At 34.1% G+C, this 16678-nt stretch overlaps 1 protein-coding gene across 19 annotated transcripts in view; it reads left to right on the forward strand.

The window, feature by feature from the left end:
- Nucleotides 1–16678, forward strand: part of Ufd4 (ubiquitin fusion-degradation 4-like) — a 465356-nt gene that overhangs the window by 411084 nt on the left and 37594 nt on the right. For all 19 annotated transcript variants that reach the window (XM_069848281.1, XM_069848285.1, XM_069848292.1 and 16 more), the window contains one exon: nucleotides 5568–5698. In XM_069848281.1, coding sequence (XP_069704382.1) covers nucleotides 5568–5698 — 131 coding nt within the window. The remainder of the gene's footprint in view (nucleotides 1–5567; nucleotides 5699–16678) is intronic.

Consider the following 16678-nt stretch of genomic DNA (forward strand, 5'->3'; position numbering starts at 1 on the left):
TTATTCTTGAGAAAATTTTGTATCCATTATTTAGGAGACTGATTCCTCTGTAGTTTGTGCAATCTTTGATGTTGCCTTTCTTGAAGATTGGGATGATGATAGCTTTTTGCCATGATGTTGGTGGAGCCTCTCTTTCAAGTATCCTGTTCAAAAGATTAAGAAATTTTATTTTGAGAGATCTGTCAGCATATTTTAAAAGTTCTGTAGGGAGTCCATCCTCATCTGGAGTTTTGTTTAATTTTGTCAGCCTTCAACTTGAGCCCAGGCAAGCTCTGCACTATTAAAATAGTGATCATAAGGTGGAAGACAGAGTACTTTGTGCCCATATGTATTTGCTATTTTATCTAGCTTACAAATAACAAATCGTGATTTCTGCTTTTTAACTGTTGTTTTATTTTATTTCTTCATTTTTTTGTTAAAGCCTATAATTCACAACTAATCAAGTATTTGATTTTCCTCCTATTCAACATGGATGCTCTATTGATTTAAATCAAATGGTACATCGCATTATACATGGCACTTATCAAATTCCTGTTAATATTCGCAATCAGTGAACACAGGAACCATTCTTAAATTTGGATGCTTCATTTTTTCGTGGAAATCTCTAGTTTTCTGTGCGAGAAATGCAGCATTGTATTAGGCACAAAACAATGAACTGCTTTGCTTTGAACAAGTATGAGACAACTACCTCTACCAATCGACTTTTTCATTGTTCCTTATGAACCCAAACTATTTCTTCAACTTTTGCAGTTAACTTACATAGTCATGCTATGTTTTCTGGCTGCTCCAGTATAACTTCCTGAAAATTTGTTCCACCTGGAATCTAGTGCCTCTGATACAAAATAAGAGCTGATTGTTTCTTTTATAGAAAAGCAAACAACTTTTGCCTTGTTATGTAAGATATTTCTTCCATGGGTACAATAGAGGAGGTAAGAGCTGTCCTGTGACCTTATAATGTGCCATGGTTGTATCACCAATGGGTATGGATACGGAAGACAGATTTTAGTCTGAGATTAACTTCCATGTTGATAGATTCATATAATATTGACCATCATGAAACAAACTCTCTTCCTGTAGCTCACTATTTCCACTCTCACACAACTCACATGCCAGGTCTCATCTCCTCAGCTGTAGTACTTATAAATATGTGTGTGCATAGCTTCCTCCTGAAAACTACATAGTCTTTGTTTCTTATTTAGGCCTTGTCTTATCTGGAGTTGTAAGCATCATTGACAGTTCGTTAATATTATTGGCGCACTTTTCTCTAGTCATTTTAACAGTAGTCTCTTCGATTTTCGGTCTGCTGCAACCCTCTACGTTACTTTGGATACTGGAGTAAGTGATCCATCATTCGTTCTTCTTTTATGAAAATACATACGCAAATTGTACACAAGTTCACCAGCCTGACTTTTGAGAGAGACATCTTTACCAAGTTTGTTCTCTGAACTACACATGATCATTTTTACACCTCTACACTACTTACCAATTTATGCTACATTAATGTTAAAACTTAAAACTGTTACGTAACCCTGAAGTCTTACACTAAAAATGTTGCTATATTCACTATTAACTCCAAGATACGTTAATACTAATTAGTCTACACTATTGTAATACAATATTGAAGAGACAGAGACAACATACAGGATTCCTTTGTGTACTCGGAGCTGACTAAAAGCATGTATTCCTGTTCTCTAGAAATGAGACAATGCTAGGGGATATGAATAGCTACGTAAAGAAAATTCAATAACAGAATAGGCAGGTCAAGTTCTGAAACTCTTTCTTCCTCACCTCCTAAGTATCGTCAAGACTCGTTTTTTTATCAACTGAATTTTAATATCTTTAAGAAACATCTGAATTATAAATATTTGATATCTATCAAGGTCTAAACACAAGTTGGTATATAGTTCAGAACACACTAACTTTGAATCAATATAATATTATAATTTTATTCAGAGTATATACAGTATACAATATTTTTAAACATAGTAATGTAGCAAAACATAGCAACTTTTACCTCGGATAGTCATGACCTGAAGTGCAGATAGCCCACCTGTAGTTGCTAGCATTTCTGGCATCACTGCTGCAACTACAAACATAACTCAGGTTCGCAGATCAGCTACATTGCAAGTACACGTGGTCTGTAACAAATCTCCATGAGATAAAATCCAGGGGTGTCTTATTAGGGGAACAAAGTGGCCAAGCTGTCAGGCCTACCTGATCTGAGAAAAATGTGTTGAGGTACTCGCATACATCTAGAAGGTAATGAGGAGGTGCTGCGTCTTACTGGAAGTGAATGTATTCTTCTTGTGCATATTCGTCTAATTGTAGAATGGTCATCTCCACGAAGAAACAAACTGTAATGTTTTCCTTTGCCGAGGACACAAAACATGTTCATTTTTGGACTGTTACCAACATCAACATGTTCCGAGAAGCATATGGAGTTTCTCTGCCCTGAAACCTGTAGTTGAGAGGGTGACGTGAAACATACTTTGATCACTGAAAATTACGTAGTCCAGAAATTTCATCGTCTTCTATCCTATGAAACATTTGCACACAGAATTCCTTATGAACTACCTTTCCTGTGTCCAAGGGCTTCAATCGGATATAATTTGAACACCTTAAAGTATATAAAGTTTTCAAAACCCTTTCCATGCAGTAGCATGTGGAATACCAGTTTCCTGAGACACACATTGCATTGGCTTTTGTGGACTTCCACTGCTGTGTCAGAAACATATGAATGACCAGGTGATTTGGCATAATGCACAGAACATCTGGTCTCAACGAAATTTTCGTACCATGAATAAATTGTAGGCCTACTAGAATAAGGTTACCAGATTTTGTTCACAATTTCCAGAGACAGATATCGACATACTGTATAAACAAATACGTTTAACATTTCTGTTAGTTTGCTATTCACGTATATTGTTTTTATGCAATTTAAAGAATTAAAATACTCATTCTGTTTACACTCTAGAATATTCATTCTAGTTACCTATTAAGTTACTGGTATTTTTGAGAAGAGTGAATTTTTTTAAGCAGGCTACTCTAGGTCTTAGTTTCGAGCAAATGTTGAAGTTGGTTAAGATACCAAGCATGACTTGAACAGTTTTTAACTCATATTGAAATTTTGAGATGTCCACATCATGTTCACCAAGAAAAAACCCTCCATGGAAGCATTATTTCCAGAAAGACACAGAGTTCAATCAACTTCTGGAATTGTGCACAGGGAATCATTTTCTCACAGACAATTTTAACGATTTCATTTCATTTTGAGCAAAGAGTAGCATTTTCTTCATTCTACTTTGCTATTTTCTCTGAAGATATATATTTCTTCAAGCAAGAAATTTCGCCAAATTACCATATATACGCGAATAATCCACATACTCTAATTTTAGGCTAGAAGAAAAAAAAATTGGCTGTAATTTGTGTGTTATTTATAAGAAATTAATCCTACATAATGATGTACCGGTACTCCAAAACTAAATAAGAATCAATTTGTTTCAAGAAATGTGTCTTCTTCACATGCTGTTTAGAAGCATCCGGGACTATCTACAATAGCCAAAAAAAAAGGGCGAATTACACTTTTTATCAATTTAATGTTATGTGCAATAATATATTAAAGTCAATATTACATGCTCCCTTACCTCTATTCATCATCACTTTCAATGTCATCACTAGTGGAAGAATAATTTTTGTCGTCACCATCTTCCCATAGAGTGTCATTCTCAGTTCCGTCAAGTGAAATCGTGACACTGTGAAGTGGTACCAACCTGATTTCAAATAATGTGCTCACCCCAGTTTTTCTTTGCTAAATTCCTGAAAAAGTAATTGTGGAGTATTTGCATATATACAGTACCTTCATCTGGGCCAAGGCCATCTACATTTGAAGAAAAATAATGGACTGTGTCTTTAAATTGTTGTCTTTCTTGAGATCTCAGCAATATACATACATTCCATAGATATCTTATCTTGTGAATGAATAACCTTGGCATTGAGATATTCAACAACATTTTCATAAAATTCACAAGAGAGTAATTATGTTGTGGAATAAGAACCACTTCCTCAAAGATGCTACAGGCTGCTTAATTTATGATGGAATAAATCTCTTCTTTCTTGGATTTCAATTTTTATTAATATTGATAACAATATGGAAGACTTGACTGCACTTACAGTACATTCTCACATTCAGTTTTGATTATGATATTATGAAAAAAAGTTGGAAAGTTGCATTAGAAAAATTCATCCACAACAGTGTGCAAGGATCATTAGACCATATTAATATTAACACTGAAAACTCGAAAATATTTGTGGACAAATTTTATCCAGGGACAGAATGCAAAATTTGGGGACGTCCCCAGGAAACGAGGACATCTGATAACCTTGTACTAGGAGGGTCCTTGTGCTATTGAGTGTAAATATTTTTTTTTTGAACTTGTGTCATGGACTTGGTTACTTGAAACCAAAACATGCATCATACACGTTCTTCAGCTGTGAAAGTAACCATCTTCATCTCACTTATCCAAGAGTACAGTGGAGCATCGATTATCCGAAACAATTGGGGATAGGGGTGTTCAGATAACTGATTTTTCGGATAACCGATCATTTACGAAAACAAATTGTACTGGTGTCATAGGAGCAGTATGAAACACTGATATTAAACACAAAATTGTACATATATATTTTGTATCACATGTCTTATAAATAACACAGAGAACTGACTAGCCTAGTTTGACAAGTTCAAAATGGCCTACAGTTTAGGAAAAGAAGTCCAAAATTTTTTTTTCCTTCAGAGCTGACTCGTTTTTTTGTCGCTAAATCTCGCAAACAGCACTAACAGAACTTCTACATGACGCGCACACAAATTTGAATTTTCCAACTGGAACGCTTTCGGTTGATCGGTATTCGGATAATCGATGCTCTACTGTATCATGGTGGCAGTATTGGGCACTACAATACTATGTGCATCAAATGTGAAGTCTTTTCTACATTATGACATTTCAGAACATTGTGTCTCCTAGACATAAATATGTGTTACCTTTCAAAGTCGTGAAGCATAAGAAATTATAGTTTATGTTCCTATAGCTGTTTGAGAGAATTGAAATGCCAGTAGAATTGTTTTTAATATTCCAAAAATGTTGCCAAAGGATGCCATTGTGTAAAGTTGAAAAAGTTGTAAACAGAAGTTAAACTTAGAATTCATTATGCAATTAGAAAAAAATACCTATGAATTATTAAAAGAAAGAGAAGTCATAATTTTAAAATCATTCAAATACAGTATATAATTTTGAAAACAACAGTAGTTGAGAGAAGGAATATGACAGATCATTGTTTCTGAACTTGGCAATGGAGAAAATTTTGGAGTCATTACTCATATGAACATCACAGCAACAAAAATCTACACATTTCTCTGCAAAGATAATATCAATAAATTATTTTCTTCTGATATTTTTTTAAAAAATTGTGAAATGTATTCATCATAACTTCTGTTCTGGTGTGTAATTCATATTATGGGATTGTAATTTATTCCTACAGTGCAGTAAGTGTAAAACTAAGATATGTCTTTACAGGTGCAAGATGTTGAAGTGGAACTGAATGATCCGAATTGGACGATATTTCGTGCTGTGCAACAGTTGGTACAACTAGCAGATTTAGGAAGTAGGCAGGAAAAACTACGCCGCATATGGGAACCAACATACACGTGAGTTTGAAGCTATGAATCACAGTAATTATGAACTTATGTTGGGTTTATGTAATTAGACTGCAATCATGTGCAAGTTTATTCATATTCATGCAGAAAACAATAACATTGGCGTGTCTATCTTCTTCATCTAGACTCGCATCCTTGTTGTGGAGTGAGTATCAGATAGCATCCTCCATCTTTCATAGTTCTCCCACCTCTTCTCTTCCACTACTTCTCACCGCAGTTTCCCTCTTTTTTCAATGTTCCTCTTAATTTGATCTTCCCATCATGTTCTAGGCCTTCCAACAGATTTTTTTGCCTTTCACTTCGACTTTCAGTGCCTTCTTTGGTAATGTCTCTTCACCCATCTCATAACATGTCCAAATCATCTAATTCTATTTTGCATTTCCCAAAATATTTCTCACAGCTTCATTTTTAATTCTATCTTTTAGTGTTTTCTGTACTGTACTTATAAGGAATTCCATCTCTGTCGCCTATGAATATTAATTCGCTGCAGCCAAGATTAGTGAAAATTGACTCGAAAGTAAACTACAACTGAATAATTATTCTTGCTTATTTTACGATATTTTATTATTCATCATGACTTTGTTAGGACCAAAAATTAAGTTTTACAGAGCAAAAAGTACGTTGAGCAGGGTTATATAGATTAGATATTGTTACATTTACAACCATCTTGTCAAATCTATTTCTCGAAATATTATGATCTACGAGATTGGGTTCTGAATCAGTCATTACCTTCGAAAGTTCGATTTTATTAAACTGTTTCATTTAAATATAAATTCAAACTACAACAATCGCATCTACAGAAGTGCATTCAGAAAACTCACTGAAATCAAGAGTGACTGATGCCTAGCAATAACTCATTTATTTTATTTTCTTTCGAATTTATTTTAAATCATTTTTAACTGCTGATTAGGCCTAATTTCGTTAAAATGACTTTTCTTTTTGTAGTAGGATGAATTATTATTACGTTAAATTGAATAGTTCGTTACTTATGCCTTCTTTAAACTGAACATTTTTAACATGTAAATTAATAGTAAAATGGCTGGGACTAAAAATTATTTCGTTAAGGTCTGCGCACACCGACGCAGGAGCGGTAGCAAATGCGAAACAGACGCGAATTATTGTGAGTACAGCGGATATGAATCCATTCACACCACAGCGACACAATCCCGCCTAGATGGCGGGACTGCAGCGTTCTACTCACAGTTTGCTGCAAGCAGCGTTTTCCCGCATCCCGCATTCATTTTGGCAATGGCGACTGAACAGTTAATAGAGTGCGTTAGGAGCGTTATTACAATTTCTGCCGCTAGGTTCGCCTCGCAATGATGAATAGTTCCATTACTAAACACTGTGTATCATGAAAATTCTTTAATGAATTTTGCATTACTCATCGAGTATGAATATTATAAACATGCGAAGCATATTTCAGTTTTATTTGAGATTTATTGATGACTTGTTAAATAATAATATACAGATTTTCAGTGTGATTTAATTAAATTTACAATTTTGTTTCTCGTAAGTCTGGATTTGTTAAATTAAAAATGTTGCTTTCAAACTACATTCTTCATCTGGTTCATTTACTTTGGAAAAGTGATTGTTTTCAGTTATGTGTTTTTCTCTCAGATTTCGTTCTCTCTAATTCGTTTTAATTGTGAAAGTGAACTACCGGTGTCTTCTACTTTCAGACATTATTATTATTATTATTATTATTATTATTACTATTATTATTACTATTATTATTATTATTATTATTATTATTATTGCATCAATAACTGTTTAATAATAATAATAATAATAATAATAATAATAATGATTTACGTAAAATGTTATTCAAGCAAGGAAAAACAAGAATTGATATTGCAAAAAAAAACTATAATATAATGCAATAATTATCAATAAGTAGGTATAATAAAATAAATATGTTATCATTTTAACATACGTAATCAAGACAATCATGGATTGAATACCACTGTATTAGAGGATGCGTGTTAAAGAAAACTTTACAAATTTTTCACGATCAGTGAAAGCAAAGACTTTATACTAACAAGACCGACATCTTTGCGAAATATTGAGCGACATGAACAACAGCGGCTCTAGCGGCTTGACCTTGCGAAGAGTCAACAATGTGCTCTTCATGTGCCATTAAGATTCAGCTACTCTGTGATTAATTTCAATTTATTCATAGTGTTTATGGTAGTGTAGTAATATAGTGTGTACAAAGAAAATCCGAAGTATGTCTGGAAAGTATTATGCAGCATACGGTTGCAATAATCAGGAAATACAAAAGGATTCCCGATCTTTCTTTCGATTTCTGAAGAACAAGTTGCAGTAAGTATCTTGCCGCTTTGTAACGATTTTAAATAATAATAATTATTACAATAAAATATAACATTTACATTTAGCCCTATAGTTTCCATCTAACTCTGTAATTTCCCCGTTTAGTTAACTTTTTTCTGCTAATTTAGATCTTCCTTGTAGAAAAAAAAAAAAATAAAAAGTTAATATTTCATTTTCCCACTTATGCTGTAATGCGATGTGAAATAGGGTGAAATGCAGCATGGTCACAACACTCATATTTTCTATAAAGAGTACTGTACTGGAAATATGTGCTTCCCAAACACCAATGCTGTTGCACTGTACGTACATTGTAATTTCAGATGTGTATAATTCACAGTTTCTTGAGTTTTTAGAGAGCAACAGGAACAATGTAAAAGCAAAGTTGAAACAATGCATCCAAATTCCTACATGTGTAAATGTTATTTGTTGTTTGAATGTTTTTACTGATAAATGTGTCATTGTACTAATTGAAAAATCACTCAAAAAGGAAACGGAAGAAAGAACACAAAAATGTGCATCAAAGAATCCGAAAGCTAAAAAAGTAATGCATGATTAATGTTATGCATTAGAATCAATAAAGTGAAGAAGAATTGTGTAACTTTTGTTTTTTAATCACTTTTTCCCTTCAAAATTATTTTCCTGTTACATTTAAGCATAAATACTGAACAAAATATGCATCTTACGAACTCTGTTTTCCTCATCCAGTCCCGAAAATTAAATGAAGAGTTTGAATTCTCCCCTGATTTGAGAGGTGGAGCCACTAGGAGCGCCACATGCAAGATGTCTCCCTATTATATGGTGCGAAACGCTGTAAGATGTTCGTCTTGTTAGTATAAAGTCTTTGGTGAAAGCCACAGAGGGCGCAGTAATGAATGAGAACATATTGTATGAAAAAATAATGTCTGTTCTCTTAACTAGAGTTTCGGTTAACAATGGTTCTGCTGTGACAGCAAGAGTGTAGTACTATATGAACGAACCTATGATCATCTTCGACAACTACAAGAAGCATCCTATTTGCAACTGCATCCCGCTTTGGTGTGAAGACAATGACGAATTTCGCAGCAATCGCAGGATTACAAGTTTTGCTGTCACTCCCGCGTTGGCATGCGCAGATCTTTATTCTGAAAAATTCGTAATTGTGGCGTTCGTAATAGCAGCATTTCACTGTAAATCGAAAGTAGAATTGTTAGCTCCCAGACTGTAAGGTTGGAATTTATTAGTAAAAGACACTAGTGTGTCAGTATTTCATGTTCGGCATGTGTCTTATGTTCCATTCTATTTGATGAAGGGTGATTTTCTTTTCTGTAATGATATTGACAGTCTTATGAACTCCCTTAATCTTGGATATGACCAAGAAGACTGGCAATTGTTAATACATTTGCTGAAAACAAATTTAAAAGCTGTTCTCCACAACCGCAATGTCTTCCCATCTGTCCCATTAGCTTATGCTGTAAAATGAAGGAACATAGGAAAATATTGAATTCATTCTACAATATTATTAACTATTCGAAGTTTGAATGGTTTATATGTACATATTTAAAAGAGGGAGCTTTGTTTCTTGAAATGCAGTTAGACTTTACAAAGTTTTGCTGCTTTCTTTGTGAATGAGGCAGTCGTACCAAAGATAAATATTACAAAATAAAAATATGATTAACACAACAATCACTAGAACCAGGGAAGAAAAATATTTTATAACATCCCTTTGTACTTCAGAATAAAGTAGTTTTATCCCTTTTTCACATTAATCTGGGATTAATTAATGTAAAGGAGCTAAAAATTTCAGAAGATAATTTATTATTTATACCCAAAATTAATAGTAAAATATTAAATGTGTTAGATATTGTTACTACCACCTGATGATGCCATAATAGGCGAAAATGTTGACAACGAATCATTACCATTTATTGTAAGAGCAAGTGTTATGTTAATTTTCTTTAAAATTTCATCCATATATAATTTATTGTTGTAATTAAATGCTTTATTTACGACTGTAAATTACGGAATAATTACGAGAGTAATTTAATTTACTTTTCACGTTATGTATTGTATAATATATATCTAGGATTAATGAAAAGTTTCTTTAAAGCTATGAAACGTGAAAGTAAGGCATTGCAGTATATCCAGGAAAATTTTTCGGTGTCAATGATGCAAAAATTAAGGAGAATTCAATGGACCTCAAATTAGAGAAAATATAAAAGACTAGCATTTCGAATCTTTGTTGAAAAGAAACAACACAGTCACCTGGTTTGCTTTTAAGGAAGTTGTATTAAATTTTGTTAAATGTAGACATGAGTGGGTTGTAACATGTCCCTGTAAATTCCTTCGTTCCCATCTTTATTTATTCCCTGAGAACTGTGGTGATGTCAGTGACAAGCATAGTGAGAGCCTTCATTGAAAACTTTTGGTGATGGAAAAAAAAAGATACCAAGGGCAGTGGAGTACCAGTATGTTAGCAGATTGTTGTTGGACTGTAGCTCGTGTTGTGCCTAATGCCAAATACAAAAGAAAAAGCAAAAGATGAAAGATTTCATCTTCTATATGGTCAGTGTTAACAGTAACTGCAAGACAATAATGTATATTTAAGTATTACTACTGTTAGCATTTGAATGCATAGTATGGAAGAGAAGGCCTTATGGTCTTAACTCTGTCCGAATAAGTAAATAAATAATTTTGTGGTGTTCGAGTAAAGGGGGATAAGTCATTTTTTGTGCAGATGAAATTGTAATCCCCAGACAAATACACAAGTTAAATTATACAAGAGAGGTGCAAAAATCAAAAGAATACTAGCAGTTGATGTATTTTATATGTGTAGAAAATTATTTGCAATAAGGGTTCGAAGTTTAATTTTCATTTATCTCCAAACTCATTTTTATGATTTATCTCCCTTTACCCAAACAAGACAGAATTAATATTTATTGCCATTACATAGGATAGTATAACTTATTAATATAAAATTTTAGTTTTTTCGAAATCCGTAACTAATTTTTTTATTGTCATACTCTTGTTCAGGAGGTAAAGTTAAAATATGTTGTTCAGTGTTATCACTTGCACAAAAAAAAAAACATGTACAGTGTTACTTCGGCGAAATAGATGAAGTTTTATACATAACAATAACATAAAACTTTATCACCTACCCTGTTCAACATCTGCTTGAGGATTTGGTGAGGAGCTGTTTTCAGAATATGGGAGGAGTGATACTGGGAGAAAGAGGAATAAAGTGCGTAAGGCTAATGATATGGCGTTGTTGGCAGAAGAGGAGATGATTCTGGGGGATATGCTACTGGAACTAAATGACAGCTGTGAGCAGTATGGAATGAAGATAAATGCAAATAAGACGAGGGAGAAAAGTAAAGAAGGTAAATTTGAAAATTCTAGATGAGGCAGTAGAGCAAGTGGGACAGCTTCAAAAGCTTGGGATGTGCTGTAGGCAGTAACATGGGCTGCTGCCGGGAAGTCAAAGAGACAATGGCAATGGCCAGGGAAGCTTTTAATAGAAAAAGGAGCATCTTCTGTGGACCTCTGGAAAAAGAACTAAGAAAGACACTCGTGAAGTGCTTTGTGTAAAGTATAGCATTGTCTGGGACAGAAACATGGACATTACGACGAAATGAAGAGAAACGAATAGAAGCATTTGAAATGTGGATATGGAGAAGAGAGGAGCATGAGAAATGGACAGACAGAATGAGAAATGAAGTTGTGTTGGAAAGATTGGGCGAAGAAAGAACGATGCTGAAACTGATCAGAAAGAGGAAAAGGAATTGGTTGGGTCACTGGCTGAGAAGAAACTGCCTGCTGAAGGATGCACTGAAAGGATTGGTGAATGGGAGAAGGGTTCGGGGCAGAGGAAGATATCAGATAATGGATGACATTAAGATATATGGATCATATGAGGAGGAAAAGAGGAAGGCAGAAAGTGGGAGATTGAAGAAGGCTGGGTTTGCAGTGAAAGACCTGCTCTTGGGCAGAACACTGAATGAATGAACATAAAACTATGGATGCTTAATTGTCAATTTTTTACTAAAAGAATTCTGTATTATTTTAGTTTCTTCTGCGATAAATTTGGAAAGACCATGATACTATTCTTGTTATAGCAACGGGTGTAATAGTAGTAAACCTCAGTATTCTAGAGCAGTGTTCTGCAACCGGTGTGCTGCGGCACACTGGTGTACCTCCACAAGGTGAAAGGTGTGACCGAACTTTTACCTATTATTGTAAGAAATTAATAAAATTAATAGAAATTAAATTAAGATAAAATTTCTCTCTCTCGTGACACAATTAGCCACCGAGTTAGTGGCATGTCCAGTGACATTCAAGACATTATGAAGGAAACAATAAAGAGCAGTCAGAAATTCTCACTTCAGATCGACGATATTAGTGGTCACACACAACTTCTTTTCTACATTTGGTACATTCATAGGGGTGTAATTGCATTTTATTTTTGTGCAGAGAAGTGCCCGAGCGAGCAACCGGTGAAGAAATATTTCTTACAACTAATGAATATGTGGTCTGTAATGAATTAACATGGGAGCATTGCGTTAGCATTTTACAGATGAAAACTGTTTCTATGAAAGGTTTCATGGCTAAAGTACGTGAAGTATTACCATAACATACGGACCGACCATTGTCTCATTCACCTCGAAGGCATTGTTCCTTAGTCTTTGCCATCTCCTCTGAAAATTGTGATGCACGATGTAGTAGAAGTTAATATATTATTGTCATTTTCAACTGTATGTGTGAACTGAGCTTCTCGACATTAACTGAAATTAAAACATTAAAGAGGGAGAGAATCAAATCCATCGATGAAGAAATGAGGCTTGCACTGTCAACAGTTCCACCACGGATCAGCCACCTGTGTACATTAAGAAGGTTCAAGTATCGTATTGAAAGTATGAGTAGAGTTATTTACTTTAATATTGGTATTAGAAATGTGTACTTTCCACAGTGAATTAAAATTCATAAATTGTTAATAAATGCAAGAGTCGATTTCTGTTTAACAATAATAATAATAATAATAGTAAATTTGATTACATTGCGTAATTATATTAAGAGATTAACATCATATATTTTTGAGGGGATTAACATTTTGGGGAGCCGTGTTGAGTCTAGCCTGTCTAGGGTGTGCCGTGAGTAAAAGAAGGTTGCGGAACACTGTTCTAGAGTGTTGTAAAATTTAAAGACAACTGGCCAAATTAAATACACAATTGGTACTTCAATGAGTCCCTGCATGTTACGAAGTGGGAGATAATGAAGCAGCTGATTTCTTGGCCAAGAAAGATAGCGAAATTGTTCGAAAGTCACATATACCTGTGTCTTACCACCCCATTAAAACAATAATAAGATCAAAATATAACAGTTTAATAAAAAAATTACATTGCTTCTGAAGCACATGGAAAAGGAGATATTATGAAGTGCAAGGAGATAAAGTTGTTTGTGTCGGTGACATGCTTAAAATCACGTGTTTAGTGGGTAGTGTTAAATGAAGAACAGTATTGACCAGAAATCAAAGAACTCTCTACTGGGAGGAAGAAGAATAAATTCAGCCATTGGAGAACAACAACAACATTATGCAGTACATGTAATTTAATAACTGAACTTCCACAAAAATGTGCAATGGCAACATTTAGATTAAACATTTACACTGAATCTCCTACATGCCCTTCCCTGTAATCTTAGTGAAGATAAGGATCAAGATCATTTTCTTCACTGTCCAACTTTTACTCAGTTTTCCAATCTTCCAGCTAAATATTTAAATCCAAGAGAGCAAATGACACCATTGTCAATTGTCCAACATTGGATTCTATCCAATCATAATAGTAAAATAGCAGAATTGAAGCTACAGAAATGAAATTTTTGCGTGGAATTTTAGGGAAAACCAAAATGAGCAGAATAAGAAATGAGAAAATTAGAGATATTTTAAATATAGAAAAACTTAAGATAAATTTAGAAACAAATAGACTGAAATATTTTGGATATATCAAAACAATGGAGAAAGACTGATTACTTAAGAGTAAAGTGACCAGAAATTTTAAAAGTCAAGAGTGGGACACCTAATTTGTTAAGCTGTCATAACAAATTTACTTCATTGAACAAGCTTATTAAAACATTAAAAATATGGTTGGAAAAAAATAGATTTATTAATAACTGTAGAACAACAAAGTTAATTTACATTGTTACATTACTGATGATGATGTTTGTTTGTGCAAGTGTGCATTTGATTTAAGGAAATCGTGAAATTCAACACAAGTCTGTGTAAAATTTAATTTAGTCATTAGTATAGCCTTCAGGGTAGGCAGGGATATTTTATTCTTTTCAGGGGTCCAAACTTTGTTAATTAGCTAGAACACTCTTTCTACAGGAGCATTAGTACCTGGGAATCAGAGAATGTAACTGCACAATACAGACCATACTTTGATGTCTCACAGTCTTTGATTTCAGATACACAAACTCAGTCCATCATTTGTCGAAGGTACCTTGGAATCATTCTAAACAGTAATTTTGTCATCTGTCACATAATTTAACATAAACTAAATTCATCAAAGAGAGCTGTGTAATCATCTAATAAAAACCTTTCTGAACAATTAAATCCATGCTACTTTGTATATCTGACCACACTGTAGTCCACATACCACTGATTCAAATACTCTATACATGTGTCATAAAAACTGCAAACAATGTCTTCAATACTAGATTTATCAGTTTCACCGTCTTCTAAATGATTAGCCAAGAGTTCCCTCATTTTGTTAGGAAGAGATGAAGATAATCTCTTGTTCTGCAAGTTGTTACTTAGGTCCTGAAGATGCTTCATTACCTTCACACCAGATACTGCATCACCTTTGATTTGTGTCACAACATTGTGAAATGTGGTAGCTTGTGAATAAATAAAGTGTAACCACATTTCTGACAGAGGGTCTTCAAAACACTTCTTCAGTATTCCTGGACACTTGGCCTGACTCAAAAAATAGGACCTCAACCCCTTGTATAAGTCCAATATTCTTTTCACAGCTGGCATCAATGCAAGCCATCTTGTTTTACTATAGCAAAGAATCTGTTGATATTCAATGTCCACAAACTTCCAGAAATCCTTTAATGCTTCTACTCTCACTGTGTATATATAGAAGTATGAATATATTTTTACAGTTACAGTTTCAATGTCCACAGGCAAGCAATCACTAGCAGTTTGAATTGCAATGTGTGCACCACATCCTACACCAACAATATCTTTTTCCAACAAAGAGTTTAATTTTCTGTAAATATTATTAGTCCCTTTCCTAACTGCACTTCCAAAGTTGTGTTTGTGTTGTCTCTGCAAAAAGCCACAATCTTGTCACCAGGGTTGGGACTTTATGTATAAAAAAAAGATTATTTACATTACAGTAAAATACGCGTAAATAATGCGTAATTAACGTAATAAATGTAAAATACTTAAAAAAAACCTCCAAGAACTTTTATTTTTAGTCTTAACTTGTTCAGTTTGTAATGAAAATTTACCATTTGAACTGCCAATAAACCTAGCATATTAACTCGAGGCTATCAATTAATGTTAAAAAATGGAGACCTTAAGATGATTTTGCAATTCATACCGGATGAAGTGAAAGGTTTCTACACAGAACTATACTCATGGCCAGCAACCAATAAAGATAGTAATGTCAGTGGAAGCGAAGATTAAAAAAATAGTTTATTAATGTTCTAAACATACAAAAAGTCTATTCAGCCATGCTTCCAAACTCTTTGATGATTAGTCATTTACCACAAAATTTGGAAAATTATTACATTTAATGAATTATTATGTTCAAATCATAATATTTACCTTAAACTGTTACACTATAAAAAGGGCTTTATCACTAGAATCGTTTATTTTTAAAACCCCACGAGTGACAAAAACAAAACTTTCGGGAAATCAATAAAAAGTATTTAGTTTAATTAATTTTATTTTAATTGTCAAAATGTATTTAACAATTGATATTAGTTGCTAATGTTAGGTTTGTTCACTATTAGTTGTGTTTTATAATATATATATATATATATATATATATATATATATATATATATATAAAGTCCCCAAAAAAATAAATTAGTTAGGGTGTTTGGGGTTTTCCAACAAACAAACGAAAGTAAGCAAAGCATTGCTATTTTTCTAAGTATTAGAGTGAATGTAAGTATTGTGACAGCTGGGTGTCGATCGTGTGGGAGACAGGTGACGCAGCGGGGAGGTTGTGCGCGCATCTGGTGCATGCTGAGAGGGGAAGAAAGCAAACTGCGGCACGAGGTGAAGAGGGAGAAGAAGCAGCGTGACAGATTATTCTCGAAAACGAGTTGTTGTAACGAGAATGATCGCGAAATCGTAGTTTCTGGAAAGTATGGCTTAACTTATAAAAAGCGAGCAGCCTTCGAAGTTAGTTAGTTGCAGTCGTTGCTAGTTTTTGGACAGCAAACCAGTCAGTGTAGCAGTGAAGCCAGCTTCAAGACCGGAGTTCGACTTAAGTGTGTCCGCAGCTGTATGAGCGTCCTGGCCAGTGGACTGTCGCCGTAAGTCCGGAGTTCGAGTGCAGTGGACCGCAGTTGCGGGACCTGAGTTCGAAGTTCAGTGGACTGTCTCTGAAGGTATGGGGTTCGAGATATTGTGAACTTGAGTGACTG

The sequence above is a fragment of the Periplaneta americana genome, chromosome 15, assembly GCF_040183065.1.
Source record: "Periplaneta americana isolate PAMFEO1 chromosome 15, P.americana_PAMFEO1_priV1, whole genome shotgun sequence".
In the NCBI taxonomy this organism is placed as follows: domain Eukaryota; kingdom Metazoa; phylum Arthropoda; class Insecta; order Blattodea; family Blattidae; genus Periplaneta; species Periplaneta americana.